Here is a 17951-nt window from a genome sequence, read left to right as displayed (position 1 = left end):
TGCCACCCCACCAGCATCCATTCCCCCTTCCAAAATGGTACTGGATCGCCTCAGCTTTTAATGAAAACAAACAGGAAAATGTTGATAAGCAGCATCTTGATCTTTTCACTACAACTTTCACAGTGTCAAGACAAGAGGAGAACTATTTTGAGCATAAAAATATAAAACCTAGTTAGATCAGTAAAATGTTATTCCTCCCTTGTGAAAATGTGGGTGAATCAATTACTTCCAACTACAAAGGGCTGCTGTGAGCATATTAGGATATTAGGACCTTGGCCTCTGAAGAATTTAGAAATTATCAGACCTGTAGTTTAAAGCAAAGAATCTTCCACTGTTGCTAAGTCAGCCCTTGCAATGCAGATCTGAGGATATTCCTGCCTGAGACAAAAAGGGAAGGCCAAGAAAAGAGGTTATCCTTCATTCAGCTTGCTTTCAAAGACAAACTAACTCAAACGAATTACATTAAATAATCTAAAGTCTGACCTACCAAAGCTTTGAATCTGGGCAACCGTCACCTGGTTCTGTACCATATTTTCCTAAATGGGCTATCATTGTGAGGAAAACCATACATCCATAATCAGGCTGCTTTGGGGAAAGGAGACAGTAATACCCAGCCCCAGCTTCCATGTCTCTCTGTTTCTGCCTGAAGCCACCCTCTGTACACCATAGTAATAGACACCTGTGATGAAATTTGTCTCAACCGCTGGTTTTGTCTGTGCAGAGCAGCCTCCACTCAGAAGAAGGCCTGGGCGTTGCTTCCCTAAGTGTTCTCTATGCCGCGCTCATCTTATCATCCATGTTCCTCCCTCCAATCCTCATCAAGAAGCTGGGCTGCAAGTGGACCATCGCAGGCTCTATGTGCTGCTACATCGCATTCTCCTTAGGGAACTTTTACGCTAGCTGGTACAATTTAAATACTTTAACCCTGTCTACTGTGTTTGAACAAAATCAGTAAGGGTAAAGTTCTTTCTTCTTTTATTCTCAATTCCTACTCTACCTCTGTGTTGCGGATTTGCAAGTTGGATGCAAAAGAAACAGGGATAAATAAATCCAGTAGCAGGTGAAGCAGAGAGGTGAAAAGGTGAAAATGTGCAAAAAGCTAGAACGAATGCATCCATCCACCCACCTGAAGCTGCTTCTCTAACTCATGTGTGTAGCAGAGATTTCCTTCAGAAAAAAAAAAAAAATCAGAAGTTTCATTTAAAATCCAAATGACTTTTAGGACTGTTTTTGAAAAGATTGGTAAGGGAAGGCTGTCTTCCACCCAGTGGCTCTGGGAGCAGAGAATGACAGGAGAAGGCCAGCTCCTGCCTTGCCCTTTCGGAGGTGGATGAACAATTTACCTCTGCTCTCCAGTGACAGGGGATGCAACTCTGCAGAGGAAAGTTGTTGTGATCCATCTTCTGAAGCGCAGGTGCAATTTAATTCTCAGTTACAAGAGGATAGGGCACATGAGCACAGATGTAGCCTGCCTAGCCCAGACCTAGCCCCTGGACACAGCTGGGAGTGCTTGCGCATCCTAAACTTCGTAAGACTGGCCCTTTCTTGGTTCCATGTAGTAGATACATTGAATCACACAAAGGATAAATCTATTTCTTTGATGTCTATTTTTGCCTCTGGATCTTTGGGCAAATGATTATTATGCTAATGGATGATAACTATGCTAAATAGAGTGTTCTTTGGCAGGTACACCCTAATCCCTACCTCTGTGATCCTGGGCTTAGGAGGAGCACCACTCTGGTCTGCCAAATGCACTTACCTCACCATTGCTGGCAATTCATACGCTGAGAAAGCAGGAAAAAATGGGAAAGACGTTATCAACCAATACTTTGGGGTCTTCTTTCTGATATTTCAGTCCTCTGGCATCTGGGGAAACCTGATCTCATCCTTGATATTTAGCCAAGCTTCCAACAAAGGTAAAATATATTTTAAAATCTTGGCGCTTCTCTCTATAAACAACAGCTAGTTCTAGATAGTTCTAAGGTAGATTTCTGTAGCTGAGCTAGTGACCCTCAATTGCCTTCATAGTCAGTGGAAACAGGCACTTCAGATGTGACTTAGCTCATCTGAAGGTAGGTGTCTGAAATAGATGGGCTAAATTGCTCTCTGGAAGTGTCTATTTTCTATCAACTCTTCATCAGCTATAAAGAGTGTTCAGACAACTAGCTCAAAAATAGACGTCGACTGAATTCCTTTTGAATTCCACCCCTGTGTTGTAAAGCATAGATGGGCTGCTGGCAGTGACAGTCTTTCACATCTGACTTCTATTTAAAGTGGATTAAAACAAAAGGCAAAACACTGAAGCAGCCTTTTTGCAAAGCTTGTAGTATTGGATTAATTTGCTGTTAAACATTCATGGTTAGTCAAGCCGATGCTGGTGCTTGCTGAAAATGAGTGTGTTACAGAATTGTCAAGAAGAAACAGAAGTAGCTGTTGGCAGGCATCTGCATGCCAGGGCTCCTCTGCTGTATTTCAGGCTCAGACAGGAGATGCCGATGTAGCTTGAAGAAATCACTCAATGGTGCTGCCCTCATTTCCCATGCTTGTAATTGGTGTAAGCTTTAAAAGGGCAGTTGTGAAGATAAATTAATACTTGGACGCCACCTCAGAGATTCAAAGTGCTACAGTGTATTATCATTGCAGTCTCCCATGCATTCCCTATCCTGTCAAAGTCAGAACAGGATGGACATTGAAAGAGCTTTCCATATACACTGCTACTATGAATATCGAGAAGTTACTTCTCTTCCCAGGCTCAGTTAAACAGTATGTCCTCTGGAGGGTATTCAAAAAGGTATTCGGTTAAACCTAAATGTCAGGGAGCTGGCATCAGGTTTTAATCTTTGAATCCTTGGGTTTATGGCACAGTGGCTGCCACAAGGTGTGATACATATGGAGAATCATGCTTCCGTTAAACTCGAGCAACTATAGATGAAACACCGTCAGAGCAGAATGCTAAAGGACTGTATCAAGTGCAACTGAGCCCTGCTGACCTGACCACCGAGCCACACGATGTCTCAGGAGGGAATGGCCGTCCTGGTTTCATTTGCAGGGCAGAGGCTCTGGTGCAGCTGTGGGGTCTGCGCAGACTGCAACCGCTTTACTCTCCTCTGCCTCAGCCTCACAGCACACATCATGTTAAGTGATGTTAATAAGAGGATTAAAATATTATTTTTCTACCTTGTAAATCCTCTCCTAGTTTTACATCTGAGGATGTTCCTCTAAATTCTAATGGAACTCTAACTTTTACTTATTTTTTATCAGTTACATTGGATTTCAGGAAATGCTGTGCTCCTGGGAGGTGTACTATGAACAGCTCTCAAAGCCAAAGGCCTTGCATATCTTCACAACAGTGATGAGCAGTCATACTATAAGCTTCCCACCCATGCCTTCTCAGTGAGACTCAGCTTTACTCTAGAGGGAGCTTCTTGCAGGGGGGTAAAGGTCTCCAGGCACCCACTTCTTTTCCTCTCCTCTGACAGTGAGGCAAAGATATCCACTCATATTGTTCATATACGTAAAATGTATAATTTCACTGAGCAGTCAGAAAGATACAGGATGTATCTGCAGAATCAAAATGCATAAAATTCAGACACGTACATACACTTGACATATTGCCTGCATCGCTGCATCCAGACACAGCAAGGCAAGCTACAGCATGAGGTAATACTGCAACAGAAGACAGTAATCAATGTAAATTATAAAAGTCATCCTTTCTCACTCATCAATATTGCAGCCTTATTTCCAGAACAACGGAGCAAACCCTGCCTTGGAGCTTCCATATCCCTAATTGCATGTGCATCTTCATCTTCAGATGATGCATGAACAGATAAAAAACTTGTTTTACACACTTCCATACTTTACTAGTGTGACTCACCTTTTGCATATGGTAATTTTGCTGAGGGTCTCTTTCAAAACTGTGTAGCAGTAGCCACTGGCTACAATAAGGTAATGATTTTCTTTATGTTATTAAGTTTTATCTGATGTTGAACCTAAATTTGTTTATGAAGCTAGTTAAACAGCTGACTCACATTGCAGCAGCTTTGATTGGAAGCAATGGCGAAAAACACACTAAAAGTAGTTACACAATAACCCTAATTGAAAAATTACAGATCAAGCCCTGTTTAAGGAATCAGCCAAGGTATACTGCATTGCCCTTTATTATGCTTGGAGCAGTGACAAATTCTGCAGTGAAAACATTGAAATAAATAATTATATGGTTTTTTTATCATCCTTCCTCACTACACAGCTTATTCAGGCTCACACTTTGGGTTAGTATTTTTTCTTTACAGAAAGGGTACTGGCGGAAGTGGGCACGGTGTCGTGGTGACACACAGGGTGTGTGAGTACACGCATGTGTGTGGCTTTGACACGTGCCCAGCACAACACTGACAGGATTGAACAAAGCGAAGGTCTTACTCCAAACCCTGCCAAACTGTTTGAGTTTCAAGTATGTTCTCAAAGAGTAATAAAGCCAGTAATAAAATAATAAAGCCAGGAAAAGCTGATTTTTTGGAGGACTGCGTTAGTGGGTAATCATAATTTTGATTTATAAAACACGAAGATGTCTTGAGGTGGTTTCTGTTCCTATAACATATACAGAAATTACCGGGAGAGGGATAGTGTGCTCTGGCTGTAAGAACTGAGGTCCGTCAGTTCAGTGGTGGTGTAAACTGAGGGACCTGACTTGTGGGGTATGATGATTAAGAGGCACAGATACACACTGGAACTTCAAATACTGCAAACTGAGCTTGGATTCAGATTTCAGCCTCTGGCTTTAGTCCATGTCTCCATGTAACCATCAATTCAGTGTTCTGTCTTGAGCAACTGTTTCTGTTAAACCGAATTTTTGTGTGTTAAACTGGGATTCTGAAGTTAAACATCTCTAATCAGGAAGGATTTGAAACCAGGACCAATCACCGAGTGCTGGATTCCCTTCTCTTTATATCCTTACATATAGAGTGCACTCATCTGATCTCTTCCCTGTCCTGCCTTTCTTTTGGTTCTTACTGACTTAGTGGAAATCTCAGAAGAAAACCTGGCATGCTGCGGAGCATATGACTGCATGACTGATACCACTAACACCACTGGGTCAGCAGAACCCTCCAACACCTTAATCTACACTCTGCTAGGGATCTACACTGGTAAGTGAGCCACAGAATCTTTAATGAATATCACTGATGGGGAACCTACGACTTGTGAAACCTAGCATGACTTTGCAGACCAAATTTCGAACTTCCTCCTTCAATCCAATTTGCTAAAAGGAAATAAGATATGTGAGAGCTGTAAACAACTCCTTCCTAAACAGTTTCAAATGCTTTGTGCCAGTGCCGTATCATTTTTGTCTAAAAGAGCAAGACATTCTTTACACTTTTCACCTGGAATAAAGCTGAAGCCCAGCACGGTGACCCCACTGTTTCACCCAAAGTCAGTGTTGCTCTACAGACTAGAATCAAAAGTATGCCCACATTGCAATTAGAGGATTGCAGCACCTTATCCAGTTATGCATGAGACAGTTTTAAATTCACTATCTTCAGGATCAGCAATAGTGAACTAGTTACTGATGGCATTGGGCAGATTTATCTATGCATGCAGAGGTCCAAGGTGCTAAGGGCAGCTGAGCTAGTGGTACTTGAACTCACCAACGTCTAGTCATCTGGGCATGCCTGTCAGAACTGGCTGGTGTCCTACCACGGGTAAAACAGCTTTAGCACAAGAACTGCACTGTAATGAGAGGTGGACCTGAACCACGGCTCCCAGAACATGCAGTCATTTGGGGGGGGGCAGTTTGGATCCTTGCTGAGATTTTATGACTTCAGTCAATTCTCAGCTGTGATGCTTGAATTATAACACCTTAGTGTGAAAGGCAAAGATAAAGAGAAGCTCTAGGTGAATTGGCATGTCTCCTATTTAGTAACTACAGCTGCTATAGTCTTTCCTTGCATAAGGCTAGAAAGGAATCAAAGACAGGGAAGGCTGATGCCATCAAAAATCAGAAAGACAAAAACAGATATGCAAAGATTCATTCAGTGAGGAAAGTTCAAAAAGTATCCGGCTCAAAACAAGTTCTTTTCTGGATAAAAGGGAAGTATCTGGCAAGGCAATATGTCACCTTAGCTCTGTTAAAATATCTTTGCAGTCTCTGCACACAGATGTACTCTCTGTGCTGAGACAGATGCACGGGATTTGTCATACGCTCAGAGAGTATGTGATCTGGTCAGAGCAAGCCCTCACCAGACAAGTGCATCGCAGAAAACCCTCCCTCCTTCCCCAACCTCCATTCCTAATTGGTGAGAAAATGCAAAGAATATTCCCCCACTTCCCCTCCAGAGTGTGCTGGAGCTGATGCCTTTCTGCTAAAGGCAGGTTTGGCTCACAAGTTTAAATTTAAATTTGATGACTAACATATACAGCACTCCCTTAGGCTTTGCTCATGCAAAATGAATGCAACCCGGCTGTCTACTGACCCCGCATCAGGAGGGTTTCATTTTTCTTTTAAGCTCTTAATAAAAGATATGTCTTTTCCTACCTCGAGGGAAACCAAATAGCTAAATATTTCATTCACAGACATTTTTTCAATGTCTCCTCTATTTGGTTGCTGAATACATACTTTACCCAGCTTGGGTGGAGACAATAATGGATAAGTATTTTGTTGTTTCGTTTTCTCAGGGACTGTGGATGTTTCTATTTATGTTCATACCAACCACTATTAAGCCATGCAGTTACTTATCTCCTATAATTGCTCTTGATTCATTTCACATATTTCTTAGAATATTTGTCCTGTAAATGTGGATGTCCTGCTCTCGCCCATGTAAGTCCTGCAATCAGCCCATAAGCACTAATAAACACCCTGGAAGAACTAGCAATGACTTACATCATGAAGGATTACAGTTCAGCCACAGTGGAGAACCAGGACACTGGAGAATACAATTTCATTCTAGGAGACATGGATGAGAAATAATACGCAATTAAAAAATGATGGCAATTTACTGTAAATCGGCTAATATATTTGGACATTAAAAGTTCACAGAAAAGAGCATGCCCATACACAGTAACACAGGAACATATTAAACAGGCAATGTGGATGGGAAGAAGTGCCTGGTTCTCCTCTTACTCTGAACTCCATTTGTTTCCATGGATGGATTTCTAGTCAGCATAAGTAAGAGATGAAACATAATCATGCCTTGCACCCGTAACGAAGCAATCAGTTGTGAATCTGTGGCTGCTTCATGTATATTATGAGCCACAGTTATCTTCTTGATGATATTAAAAGAACTGTATTGATTCACTCCACAAGCAACAAACCTAGACTGACACATACATGATCATCTTCTGATTAACTACCCCATGTATTCTTTCAGATGCTGCTTCTGATAGGAAATTATAGGTTCAAAGCTGTAACTTCCATCTTTTTCAAGTCACCCAGAGTTGCTCACTATCATGTTTAAAATAGCACGTATTCCATACTCAAAGCACGGCTCCGAGCTGACCAAAAAAAAAAAAAAGGCAACATATACTGGGATCCAAGACAGCAGTTCTACTTCTAGCCCTTTATTTTTCTTTCCATGCATTTGAAGGAAGATCCCCCCTAGCCATGAAAACCTTGGCACTGGAAGTGAATATTCCTCTCTTGTGTTGATTTAAAGTCTTTTGATAGCTCCCGAGGGAGCTGTTTCTGGCCAGCTCCCCGTCCCCGCGACCCCTGGCTTGCCCTGGAAGGGTGAGCAATCACCCTCTGCGGCTGTGCAGCTGGCCGGGCGGCTGTCACAACAGGCCAGTCACAGCTAAGCTGAGGGGATTTGCGAGGTCCGCAGCTGTATGCAGAAGATGTGAATGCAGATCAGGCCTTCTTGTTTACACAGAAATGGCCTTTACACTGCAGCGGAATCAGAGGCATCTGCCAAAACATCCCACAGAGAGCTAAGCACTAAGTCAGAACAATAACAGCAGCAAGCAACTTCCCATCATTCTTCCAGCATTCCTCATTTCTTCATGAACTTTTTGTTTTGTTTTTGCAGCTAGTGGTGTGCTAGCTGTGTTGCTGATTGTTATATTTCTGGACCAGATCAAATCTGACCAAGCAGAGACTGAGAAAGAAATACTAGAGACACCATCCTTTTGGTCTACGTTCCTAGCAACTTTCCAGCATCTTAAAGATAAAAGACAGTGTCTTCTAATCCCTCTGACAATGTACAGTGGGTTTGAACAGGGATTTCTTTCTGGTGACTACACAAAGGTGTGAATGACAATGAAAATCTATTTCTGTCTGATTGTTTTTTGTGCCTTTGTGTCTTACTATTGCATCTGATCTATATTTACTTGTTAAATGAGGATGTTTTCTGTGCTGATATGTGGTTTGCTAAATTACTGCTTACTTCTACTTGAATGAACTCTGAGTGACATCTTCAAACAGGAGAGGCCAGCAGTAAATATGTCCCTTGGAACAGCCTTAAAAAGAACGCTGTAGAGAGCTTAACTCATCAGTGGAGGCAACAGCAGAGAGCTACAGGTTCAAACTCTTCAGCTTGTTGTAAATAACAAACTGGGAGAAAAGCCAGAAGTCTGCAAAGCTTTTATATCTTCCTTCCTTCTGGTTTCCCTAGAGTTTGTATAAGTGCAGGTCAGCACACTTACCACATATTTTATTTTGAGAACCTTTACGGTAAGAGGGCAAACCCTCAACATGGCTGGCTGAAAGCGCTCACCAGTCACTAGTGCAACAGGTCCAAACCCTGATGGACTGAAATGATCAAAACTACCTCTGCTCCTCCAGTTCCTCTACAAACCTAGACTGGCAGCAGGTGTGTTCTCCAGACATTCATTGAGAAAGCCTCCGAAGAAAGGGGACAAACTTCCTGAGCTGCTTATTTGACACTTAAGCTTTCAAACCTTGCACATAAGCAGACGGAAGAGTGCACTTGCTGCTCTGTTTGAATGGATTGAAAGGGGCAGTCACTCCATGGCCATCTCCATTGGATGTACACTTTTATAGGTGAGGTCCTCTTCATTTCTTGGAAGCTGCTCTATAATGACCATAGTGGCGACTGTCAATTTTCATCTCTTGGGCTAAGGGAAGGGCAGAAAATTCCTAATGCCACTTCCAGGAGATTTATTTGCACAGTGAGCAGTGCTCTGGTTTCTTCTCCTGCTTGTTAGTGCTCTGTTTGCATGGCATCAGTCTGATGGGGAACTGGGTTAGGAATATCGTTGCTGAAGGCCAACGATGTCAATATGCCAGAGACTTGTCAGCAAACTTTGTAGCTGCGCTCCTTTGATCTCATCCACGCTGGCTATTTACCAAATACTCAGGCTAAGATCCTTGAACCTTAGCTGCATATTTTCACTGAAGAAGTGTCACCACTGTCTCTTCTCTTCCAGACGTATGTGACCTGTGCCCTGGGGATACATTACGTTGGTTATGTGATGATCTGCTTTTCAGCTGTAAATTCCCTCTGCTCTCTGCTCTTTGGAAAGATCTCTCAGTTCACGGGTAGAAAACTTCTATTTGCATTAGGTATGTAAAGGTCACTTGAAGGACTGATCACCTCACGTAATATATCAAATCCAGTGCTCCCCCCTTTGCATGCACTACAAAGGGAGAGCTCACTGTCAGCTATCAATTAAAACCAAAGTCAATCTGGAGGCTAACTTCATTCATGAGGAGAGAGGCAGCACAGTTAACCACTGTATTGAGGTCATTGCCTTACATCACTTTGCTGGTGGTGTAGTTCACCCTGCTTTTGAGGGTGCTGTCTACTCAGAAAGTGCCCTACAGCTTTGATGCTTCACAGCTCTAATGCAACCAGTGTTAAACGATCTTGCAACACAGATGTTGAGGCCTACACTATACCTGAAAAGGATTTCTCCATTGGGGTGAAACCTCCTCACCTTTATGGAGTGAAAGCAACTGCAAACCTCGTGAGATACACTGTTGATTTGAGTGTCAGGGGATGGTGAACTTGGAATTTAAGCAATCAGCCTAGGAATTTCAGGAAAATTTTTGAAGGTTGGCCTGGTGTCCTTTTCACTACTTGCTCTATAGGGAGAAAAATAAAATAAAGAGTCATATGTCAGTGTGTCAGGCTAGAATAACTTGAGGGCCTCTGTATGGGTCAGTAATTTTCAGGTTGGCATGAGAAGAGTTTTGTATATTTTATATATTTAAGAACATCTTCCTCTCCACTGTTCCAATGAGTAACAGAGTAATGGAGTAAAACAAGACATATTTCATTTGTGTCCCCGTATCCACTAAGGTATTCATACTGAAGTGTACTGATACCTTACTTCCACTACACAGCAACCTGTATTATTAGAAACTTCACTGACTGAGTCAATGTGCATGTAGACAACCTAGGCATTTTCTCCACAGAAAATATTAAACCTGGGCAAGGAAGAAGAAATTTAGAGTCCTTTATGCTACAGTCACTAGTTCAGAGATTCTTCTGTACATGTCTGTCCTAGGTGTATGTCTCACTCTATGAAACTCATTTTCTATTTTAAAAAAATCCCAGATAGTAATAATAAAAAACCCCTATAGTGTTAGTAATGCAAGACCTCTGAACCTCTCAGTTCTGTTAAATGGTCTTTGTACTCAGCCTGCAAAGGTGTTCCTGTGGGGGGAGGAATCACTGACTCATTTGCATTCTGCTTTTAAAAAGAAAGACAAAAAGTCACCAGGCCCTCTAGATATCCTTAACTGTCTCCTCTGGCCCTGAAAGGAAACCTATGTTTAAGGACTAGGTAAGTGTCAGGGTTTCACCCAGGAGGCAGCTAAACACCACACAGCCGTTCGCTCACTCCCCCCCAGTGGGATGGGGGAGAGAATTGGAAAAAAGGTAAAACTCGTGGGTTGAGATAAAGCCAATTTAATAGGACAGAAAAAGGAAGAGAAAATAATAATAATTATAAAAGAATATACAAAACAAGTGATGCACAATGCAATTGCTCACCACCCGCTGACCGATGTCCAACCAGTTCCCAGGCAGTGGCCGTGCTCCCCCGGCCAACTCCCCCCAGTTTTTTGTTCAGCATGATGTCATATGGTATGGAATGTCCCTTTGGTCAGTTGGGGTCAGCTGTCCTGGCTGTGTCCCCTCCCAGCTTCTTGTGCACCCCCAGCCTCCTCGCTGACAGGGCAGTATGAGAAGCTGAAAAGTCCTTGACTAGTGCAAGCACTGCTCAGCAACAACTAAAACATCAGTGTGTTATCAACATTATTCTCATACTAAAATCCAAAACACAACACTATACCAGCTACTAGGAGGAAAATTAACTCTATCCCAGCCGAAACCAGGACAGTAAGGAGAGCAGAAGCGTGCTTCCTCCCCCTTCCCACATGCCTCACATGATGACTGCAAGTATTTCAGCAGCCCCTTCTCTTACTCAGTGGCAGTTCCTGTCCTTTGGGCTAACAGCTGTAGCAGCGCCAAGGATCTCTCAGCTCAGGAGACTGCTCAGAATTATTAATTGAAGCCTGCCAAAGGACTGCATTGTCTTGTATTTCATGTGATATCACCTCAGTCAGCACAAATCTCAATGAACCAGAAAGATTTTAAGATTGTCTTGTGCTCTAGTTGGGTGAAGAATTTGAAAATGTTATCTATCTACCACGATCTGTCTGGTTTGTAATAGCATTTATATTTCTCTTCTTTCTTTCTAAATCAACAGCCACAGTTACAAACACCGCCTGTATAATAGCACTACTGCTGTGGAAACCTCATCCTAAGCAGCTTGCTGTGTTTTTTGTATTCCCTGCTCTTTGGGGGCTATCTGATGCCATTTGGCAGACACAAACTAATGGTAAGTCCCGGTGAAAATGAAATTAATTCTCTTGAGATATAAAAATCTGCATGTTTGTATTTATAAAACAACACGTGCATAAAAATGATAATGGGTTTAAGACAGCATCTAAAGGAAATATGTTAGCTCATTAGAAAATAGAAGAAATAAGAACAAGTTGGGAATAAGAAAGTAAAATACTCATTAAGCAATTTTTTCCAAGATGAAAAGAGAAGAACACTGCAGAAGATGATAATGGATATTCAGAATACATGTTCTGGAGTAGTATAAGTATTTCAAAGAAAATTAGAAAACTCAGAAGAATGATACATTTAGTCTGTCTTTTGCAATAAAGGAGAGCACTCTGGATAAAAAATCAACTCAAAGCTCAGCAATAAAAGAAGCAGCAATTTGGCTGTTAGGAGTTATTAGAAAAAAATTGAAGGAGAAAACCACAGAGAGCAACATTATGCAACCAAGTAAATCCATGCAGTTCTGATTTGCTCCATTTCAAAAATCATAATCAAATGTGATAAGGCATATGAAGGCAATAAAAAGGAGCAGAGTCATGGGAGACTTCCACTTCAAGGAAGACTAACAAACTAGAACACTTTAGCCTTGACAAATGATAAGTAAGGAAAGCAGTCAGTAAGATCATGAATAGTATGGGGAAAGTGATTAGAAATTCACTGTTTCTCTTAATAACAGAACCAGTGGCACCAAGTAAGTTATCAGGCAGCAGGCTTTATAGAAATCAAAAGAAATACTTTTTTCACACAATGCATAATCAAAATATGGAATTCATTGCCAAAAATGTAAATGTTTTTAAGCTGGAATTACATCACTTCGGGGGAAAATGTTCTTAGGGGCTTTTAAAGCCTGGTGGTCCAGACAAAATCTCCAACTCAGAAAGCCCCTATGTCTTTGATTGCCAGAGTCAGGAGGCCATCAGGGGGGAAAGATCAATGTATACTTGCTTCATTTCTTACACTCTTATCCTAAGAGTCTGTTACTGGAAGTATACCATTGGACTTCTTACCTGATGCATTATGGTTGGTTTTATAATCTTTTATGTTCTACTGCTGTGTGATACAGTGCAATTATGACATACTGACAGTTCAGATAATGAGCTGATACAAACTACCTTCCGTAAGGGATTATTTAAATTTATCTCTCAATCAAAACTAGAGGAAGTTCTCTTATAGAGACTAAAGACAGACTCTAAAGTGCTGGAGAGGGCAAAAAAGAGCTATAGTCTGTGATGACTTGAAGTAAAGTCTGCTAATCACTGTCAGTCACACTCTTTTTAAATCAATGCCATAGCCTGTGTCAGTAAGACAGTTACATGCTCCCCCATCTGCTCCCATATTTTGCCTCTTATTTCATGAATATTGTTTTCCTCTATCTCAAATTCATATTTGGCAGATGCCATAGGAATATGCATGTGACAGAACTAGCTCATCTAGGCCCACATCAGGTTATGTGTCTTGGCCTCCCTTCCTCTGGTCCCTCTGGTTGCTTCAGTAGCTTAGAAGATTTCACCCACTAGATAAATTATCATGTTCCTCCTCGAGAAGCAAAGGGAAACCACCACAGTTCTCTGTCTGGCACTAACAGCGATCTCCTTTCCAGCACGTGTAGAGTCCCCCCTCTACACACAAGGAAGTGACCAGCCAGACTTCTCTGCCCCTCCAGCAGCTCCAGCTCATATCCCTTAGAGGAGAGCTAGTACATACGTCAAGCAACACCCTCTCATCTTCTCTCATCCCAACCCACAGCCTTGTGTGCCTTTGGTACAATTTTAAATCAGTGCTCTCACTATTCAGGTTCATGGAAGGACAACATCAGTGGGGATTTGCTCTCACTGAAGTAAAGCTGTTCATTCACTTCCTGCTTCTTCAGCCACAGGCTTCCTGACTGTTCATCAGGCTCCTTCCCAACACTCTGGAGAGCCATATCTTAGTCTCCCACTGGTATAAAGGACCTGCCCTTTATCCTGCTTCTTTCTTTTCCAGAAAGCCTTGCCCTCAGACACTTGGCTTCTTTCAGAATCACAGAGGGTTGAGGTTGGAAGGGACCTCTGGAGGTCACCTAGTTCAACCCCCCTGCTCAAGCAGGGCCACCCAAAGCCAGTTACCCAGGACCATGTCCAATCAGGTTTGGAATATCTCCAGGGAGGGAGACTCCACACCCCCCCGGGCAACCTGTGCCAGTGTTCAGTCACCTGGACAGTAAAAAAAGTGTTTCCTGATGTTCAGAGGGAACCTCCTGTATTTCAGTTTGTGCCACTCACCCCTTGTCCTGTCATTGGACACCACTGAAAAGACACTGGCTCCATCCGCTTCAGGCATCTATATACAGTTGAGATGTCTTTTGAGAAAGACATCTCCTCAGTAAGGTCCCTGCATGCCTGATGAAGAGGCACCTGCTGCCCTCGTTAGGAAAAGGAGTAAGTACAGAGGACCTAAGTGTCAGAGAAGGAGGCTGGGAAGTGGCTGCAGTTCCCAACCCCCAGATGAGGCATAGATGGTGAACAAAGTTTTGTGCTTACTTGACGGCAAGTGAGCTCTGCAGTGCTGTGACAAGACTGACCTCTATTCCAGCGCTGTAACAGGTCACCTCCATTTCCAGATTCCTGCAGGATACTTGTGAAAATTTCACATTTGTGTTAGCTGGGAAAAAACCAAATGTTCCTTGTGCTTGCACAGTATCTTTTTTTGTCTGTACCTTCTTCAGCTGTTCCATAGCTCCCAGTTATAAAATCATACAGAGTTTGCTTTGTCACTTTGTCACACTGAAACATCAAGTGATGACATGAAACCTTAACAGAGAGGTGCAGCAACATTACTCCATAATGCTGCATCCCAGAACAGGTTCTTCAGTTTGACATGCCCATTTACGACTAAATCTCTTCTCCCCTTCACCAGTTTTATACAGATATACATCACATGAGAAAATCCCAGCTCCAAAGGCTATGAGGTGAGATAAGATCTCTAAAACACCACTGGGGACCAAGGTCTATGGTCCTTCCTTTGGCAAGCTCCCATGACTGCTGCTTGGGCCTCAGCAGATTAACCACTGAATAAATACAATGGCATTTTGCCGCATACTTAAGGCATTTTATGGTAATTGAAGATGGCTTACTTTGGCCTGGTGTGGATAGTTAGTACTGGAGTTCCCCCTAGAGGATACACAGACTCACAGTGGATAAGTCACTTCATCTTACAAAGGCTTCCTAACATGTTTGTGTATGTGTGTGGACACTCTCATTTACTTCCAGTGAAAGCTGCTTCATTTCAGAGTGTGTAGTACCCTCTCTTATCTAATCTGAACACAGATGCTATTATTACCCCCCTGGCAATAACTGCACTTGGGGCATAACAATTGTGTAGCACAGAGCTGTTGGGTAGAGTACAGTAAAATACAGTTCTTTCCAGGCTGACGTGCGTTTTTAGAAAGGATACAAATCAGTCTGGAAAGTTTATAAACCTGGACTCAAATGATTTCCAGCAGTCCTGTTATATACCTGTGCCTACTAGTACCAGGGGAAGGAGTGGGAAAACGGGCAGTGGCAAACAGGGAGGATAATTTCCATGAAGGGAGCTGCAAGAATTCAGAGCTAGCAGCCTCTCCACTCAGCCAGCCCGCCAGGTCCTGCTACAGCTTCAGCCAGGCAACTTGCACCACGTTGCACTCGACGAGTGTTTGTGATAAGGACGAATGTTTGGGTTTGAGACAAAACCGCCATTGTGCTCCTATGTAACTGCTAGCTAATACTACATATGCATTCTGGAAATGAGAACTTTCCTGCCGAGTCAGCCCTTCCTATAGCTGAACCTTGGACTAGATCCCTGCTCAGTTCTCCCATTGTTTTGATCAAAAAGAAAGCTTCAAAATAGCAAGTGAAAACAGGTACCAGCTGAAAGCCAGAATCTTTACACATCAGAAACCTTCCTATATTAAACTCTCCTCACTAATCCATTTTCAGAAGATAACACAGGGCATATCAGCAAAGTTACATGAACAACTTGTACTTGTTCATTTATTAGGCAAAACTATGAAGGATTATCAAATAATTCACACTACGCTACACTCAGGCAGTTTAATGAAGTAAGTACCTCTTGTGATGCACTTGTCCAGGTTTTCCATCATGTCTAAATTGAATCATTCAGTAAATGTCCTCTTATAGTCATCAGGAAGCAGTGCATTTTTACATACAGATGATGTCTCCCCCTTCTTAACAAAACTGAAGGGTTAGTTGAGCCTACCCAGACTTCTAGAGAACTTTGTACTCCTCTGTGCCTTTTGGCTGAATGTGCATATTTCAAACAGATGTGTTGTTGGATAGAGAAGCGGATGAGAAGCATCAAGTCTCATGATATTTCTCCCCTTCCCTCCCTGCACACCACAGCTGAGTCAGTGGAAACGCCCGCCCATCACCACTGATGCTAGCTCAGCACCCAGAGGAAAGCAAGCTCTCTCCCCTTCCCTGTGTGCCCAACCAGTCTGACCTGGAGGATGGGAAACCCTCCCTGACTCCCAGTTGTGGGTGTGCAGCTGACTGAACTCAGTGGGAGCTTCCCAGTGAACACGACGGCATTAAGATGATCAGTTCAACTAAGTCTCTATGTCAAGCAAGTTTGCCAGTTGCTGCCCAGAGGTTCTGTATGCATCAAGGATACTCTTTTTGCCAACCCATCCAGAGGCTGAAAATTTCAAACCCTGGTTATCTCAGAGAGGCAAATCTCCTTTGCATATTAAATCTGAGCCCAGTTGTAGCGCTCTCCTCAACTTTCTGATTTAAGTGTTTTGGGTCAGTTTGTTTCTCTTAACTTGGCAAGTATGAATAGCACACGTTGCTACCATTGACAACACTGTGCAAGCCTCACCTGGGGGCTCCCTAAAGCCAAGTACTTGTGAAAACAAGGGAGATGCATTTTACGTGAACAGTCTCTGCATGTTCTTAGGTGGGTGAAATAAATGGTTTGAAGAACAGGTAGAGAGTGCATGCAGGGTCCATGCAGGTTCCCCACAAAAGTGGTGAAGGATGGCAGCAGGGAGGTCCCTATGGTTCTTTGATCCTTCCTACCCCACACTGAAAGAGCAACTTGGTCCTTAAGGACCATGTCCCCAGACAAAATTGCCTGTTCTTTGAAAGCCTGTAAGGACTTGGTATAACCTTACCAATAGTTATACGTGGAGACTATACAGTGTCAAGGGCCACTCCTAGCCATCTCCTCTTCCTCCTTACTTGTCAGTGCAAGAACCTTCCCTTTTGTGGCTGATAATTTGAAAAATAAACTTTCTGCCATCTCACTTCAATAGAGCCCATCCCTTCTTCCTTCCTCCCATTTTCTTTTTTTCTCGCATATTCTCTATTTTGTCATTTTTCCACTGTTATTTCACTTATAACAATCCATGGGAGTGCAAAAATGTTTTAAGACAAAGCTTGTATTTTCCTTTCTCTGACATTTATGGAGGAGGGTCTGTCTTCCCCACTGTGGTCTATTTATTCCCTTTGCAGAAAATACATGGTTTCAGACTTAATCTTCACAAGTCATGTCTCTCCATCCTTCTAGGACTCTATGGCAATTTATTTGAGAAACACAAGGAGGCTGCCTTTGCCAATTACCGTCTCTGGGAATCATTTGGATTTGTCATTGCCTTTGGTTATAGCACCAAATTGCAAGTCTACATCAAACTGTACATTTTATTGTCTGTGCTTGTGTTGTCTATGGTGACGTATGGAGCGGTTGAATATCTCGAAGCTAAGAGCTCCCCTGGGACCCCTACTCCTACAAAGATCGAAAATGTAAGACCCCTCACCCAGGAAACACACATGTAATCCAACAGGGTCAGAGCGATGGAGGCAAAGCAAACTGTCCGGATCCTACAGGCACATCTCCAAGGGTGTTCCAACATGTACTGTCTCCAGAAAGGGGGTAAAGGAACAGATTTCAAGGCCTGTATAATGCAAATGTCTTAGGAGTAAAAATATCTTTTGACATCTCAGCTTTATAAGTGAAGATTATCTGACTTCACCCTTTCATACTGATGACAAAATGTTTTCTCTTTTTTTAATTAATAAAGTCTTAATAAATGTAAACAAGACTCTTAAAGTCCTCACATTTTTGTATCTGTGGGTCAGACCTAGTACCATAGCTTTACAATCAAAC

At 42.5% G+C, this 17951-nt stretch overlaps 1 protein-coding gene across 1 annotated transcript in view; it reads left to right on the top strand.

Annotated features, from left to right (window-relative positions):
* The window catches only part of UNC93A (unc-93 homolog A), a 19436-nt gene extending 1816 nt beyond the window's left edge, over positions 1 to 17620 (top strand). The window contains exons 2-8 of the mRNA XM_072857972.1: positions 722 to 903; positions 1687 to 1916; positions 5016 to 5141; positions 8016 to 8233; positions 9376 to 9511; positions 11665 to 11796; positions 17355 to 17620. Of these exons, the coding sequence (XP_072714073.1) occupies positions 722 to 903; positions 1687 to 1916; positions 5016 to 5141; positions 8016 to 8233; positions 9376 to 9511; positions 11665 to 11796; positions 17355 to 17620 (1290 nt within the window). The remainder of the gene's footprint in view (positions 1 to 721; positions 904 to 1686; positions 1917 to 5015; positions 5142 to 8015; positions 8234 to 9375; positions 9512 to 11664; positions 11797 to 17354) is intronic.
* The last annotated feature ends 331 nt before the right edge of the window (positions 17621 to 17951 follow it).

The sequence above is a fragment of the Ciconia boyciana genome, chromosome 3 (genome assembly GCF_034638445.1).
Source record: "Ciconia boyciana chromosome 3, ASM3463844v1, whole genome shotgun sequence".
In the NCBI taxonomy this organism is placed as follows: Eukaryota; Metazoa; Chordata; class Aves; order Ciconiiformes; family Ciconiidae; genus Ciconia; species Ciconia boyciana.
Note: the sequence above shows the minus strand (reverse complement) of the source record. Positions and strands in the feature narration are given on the sequence as shown.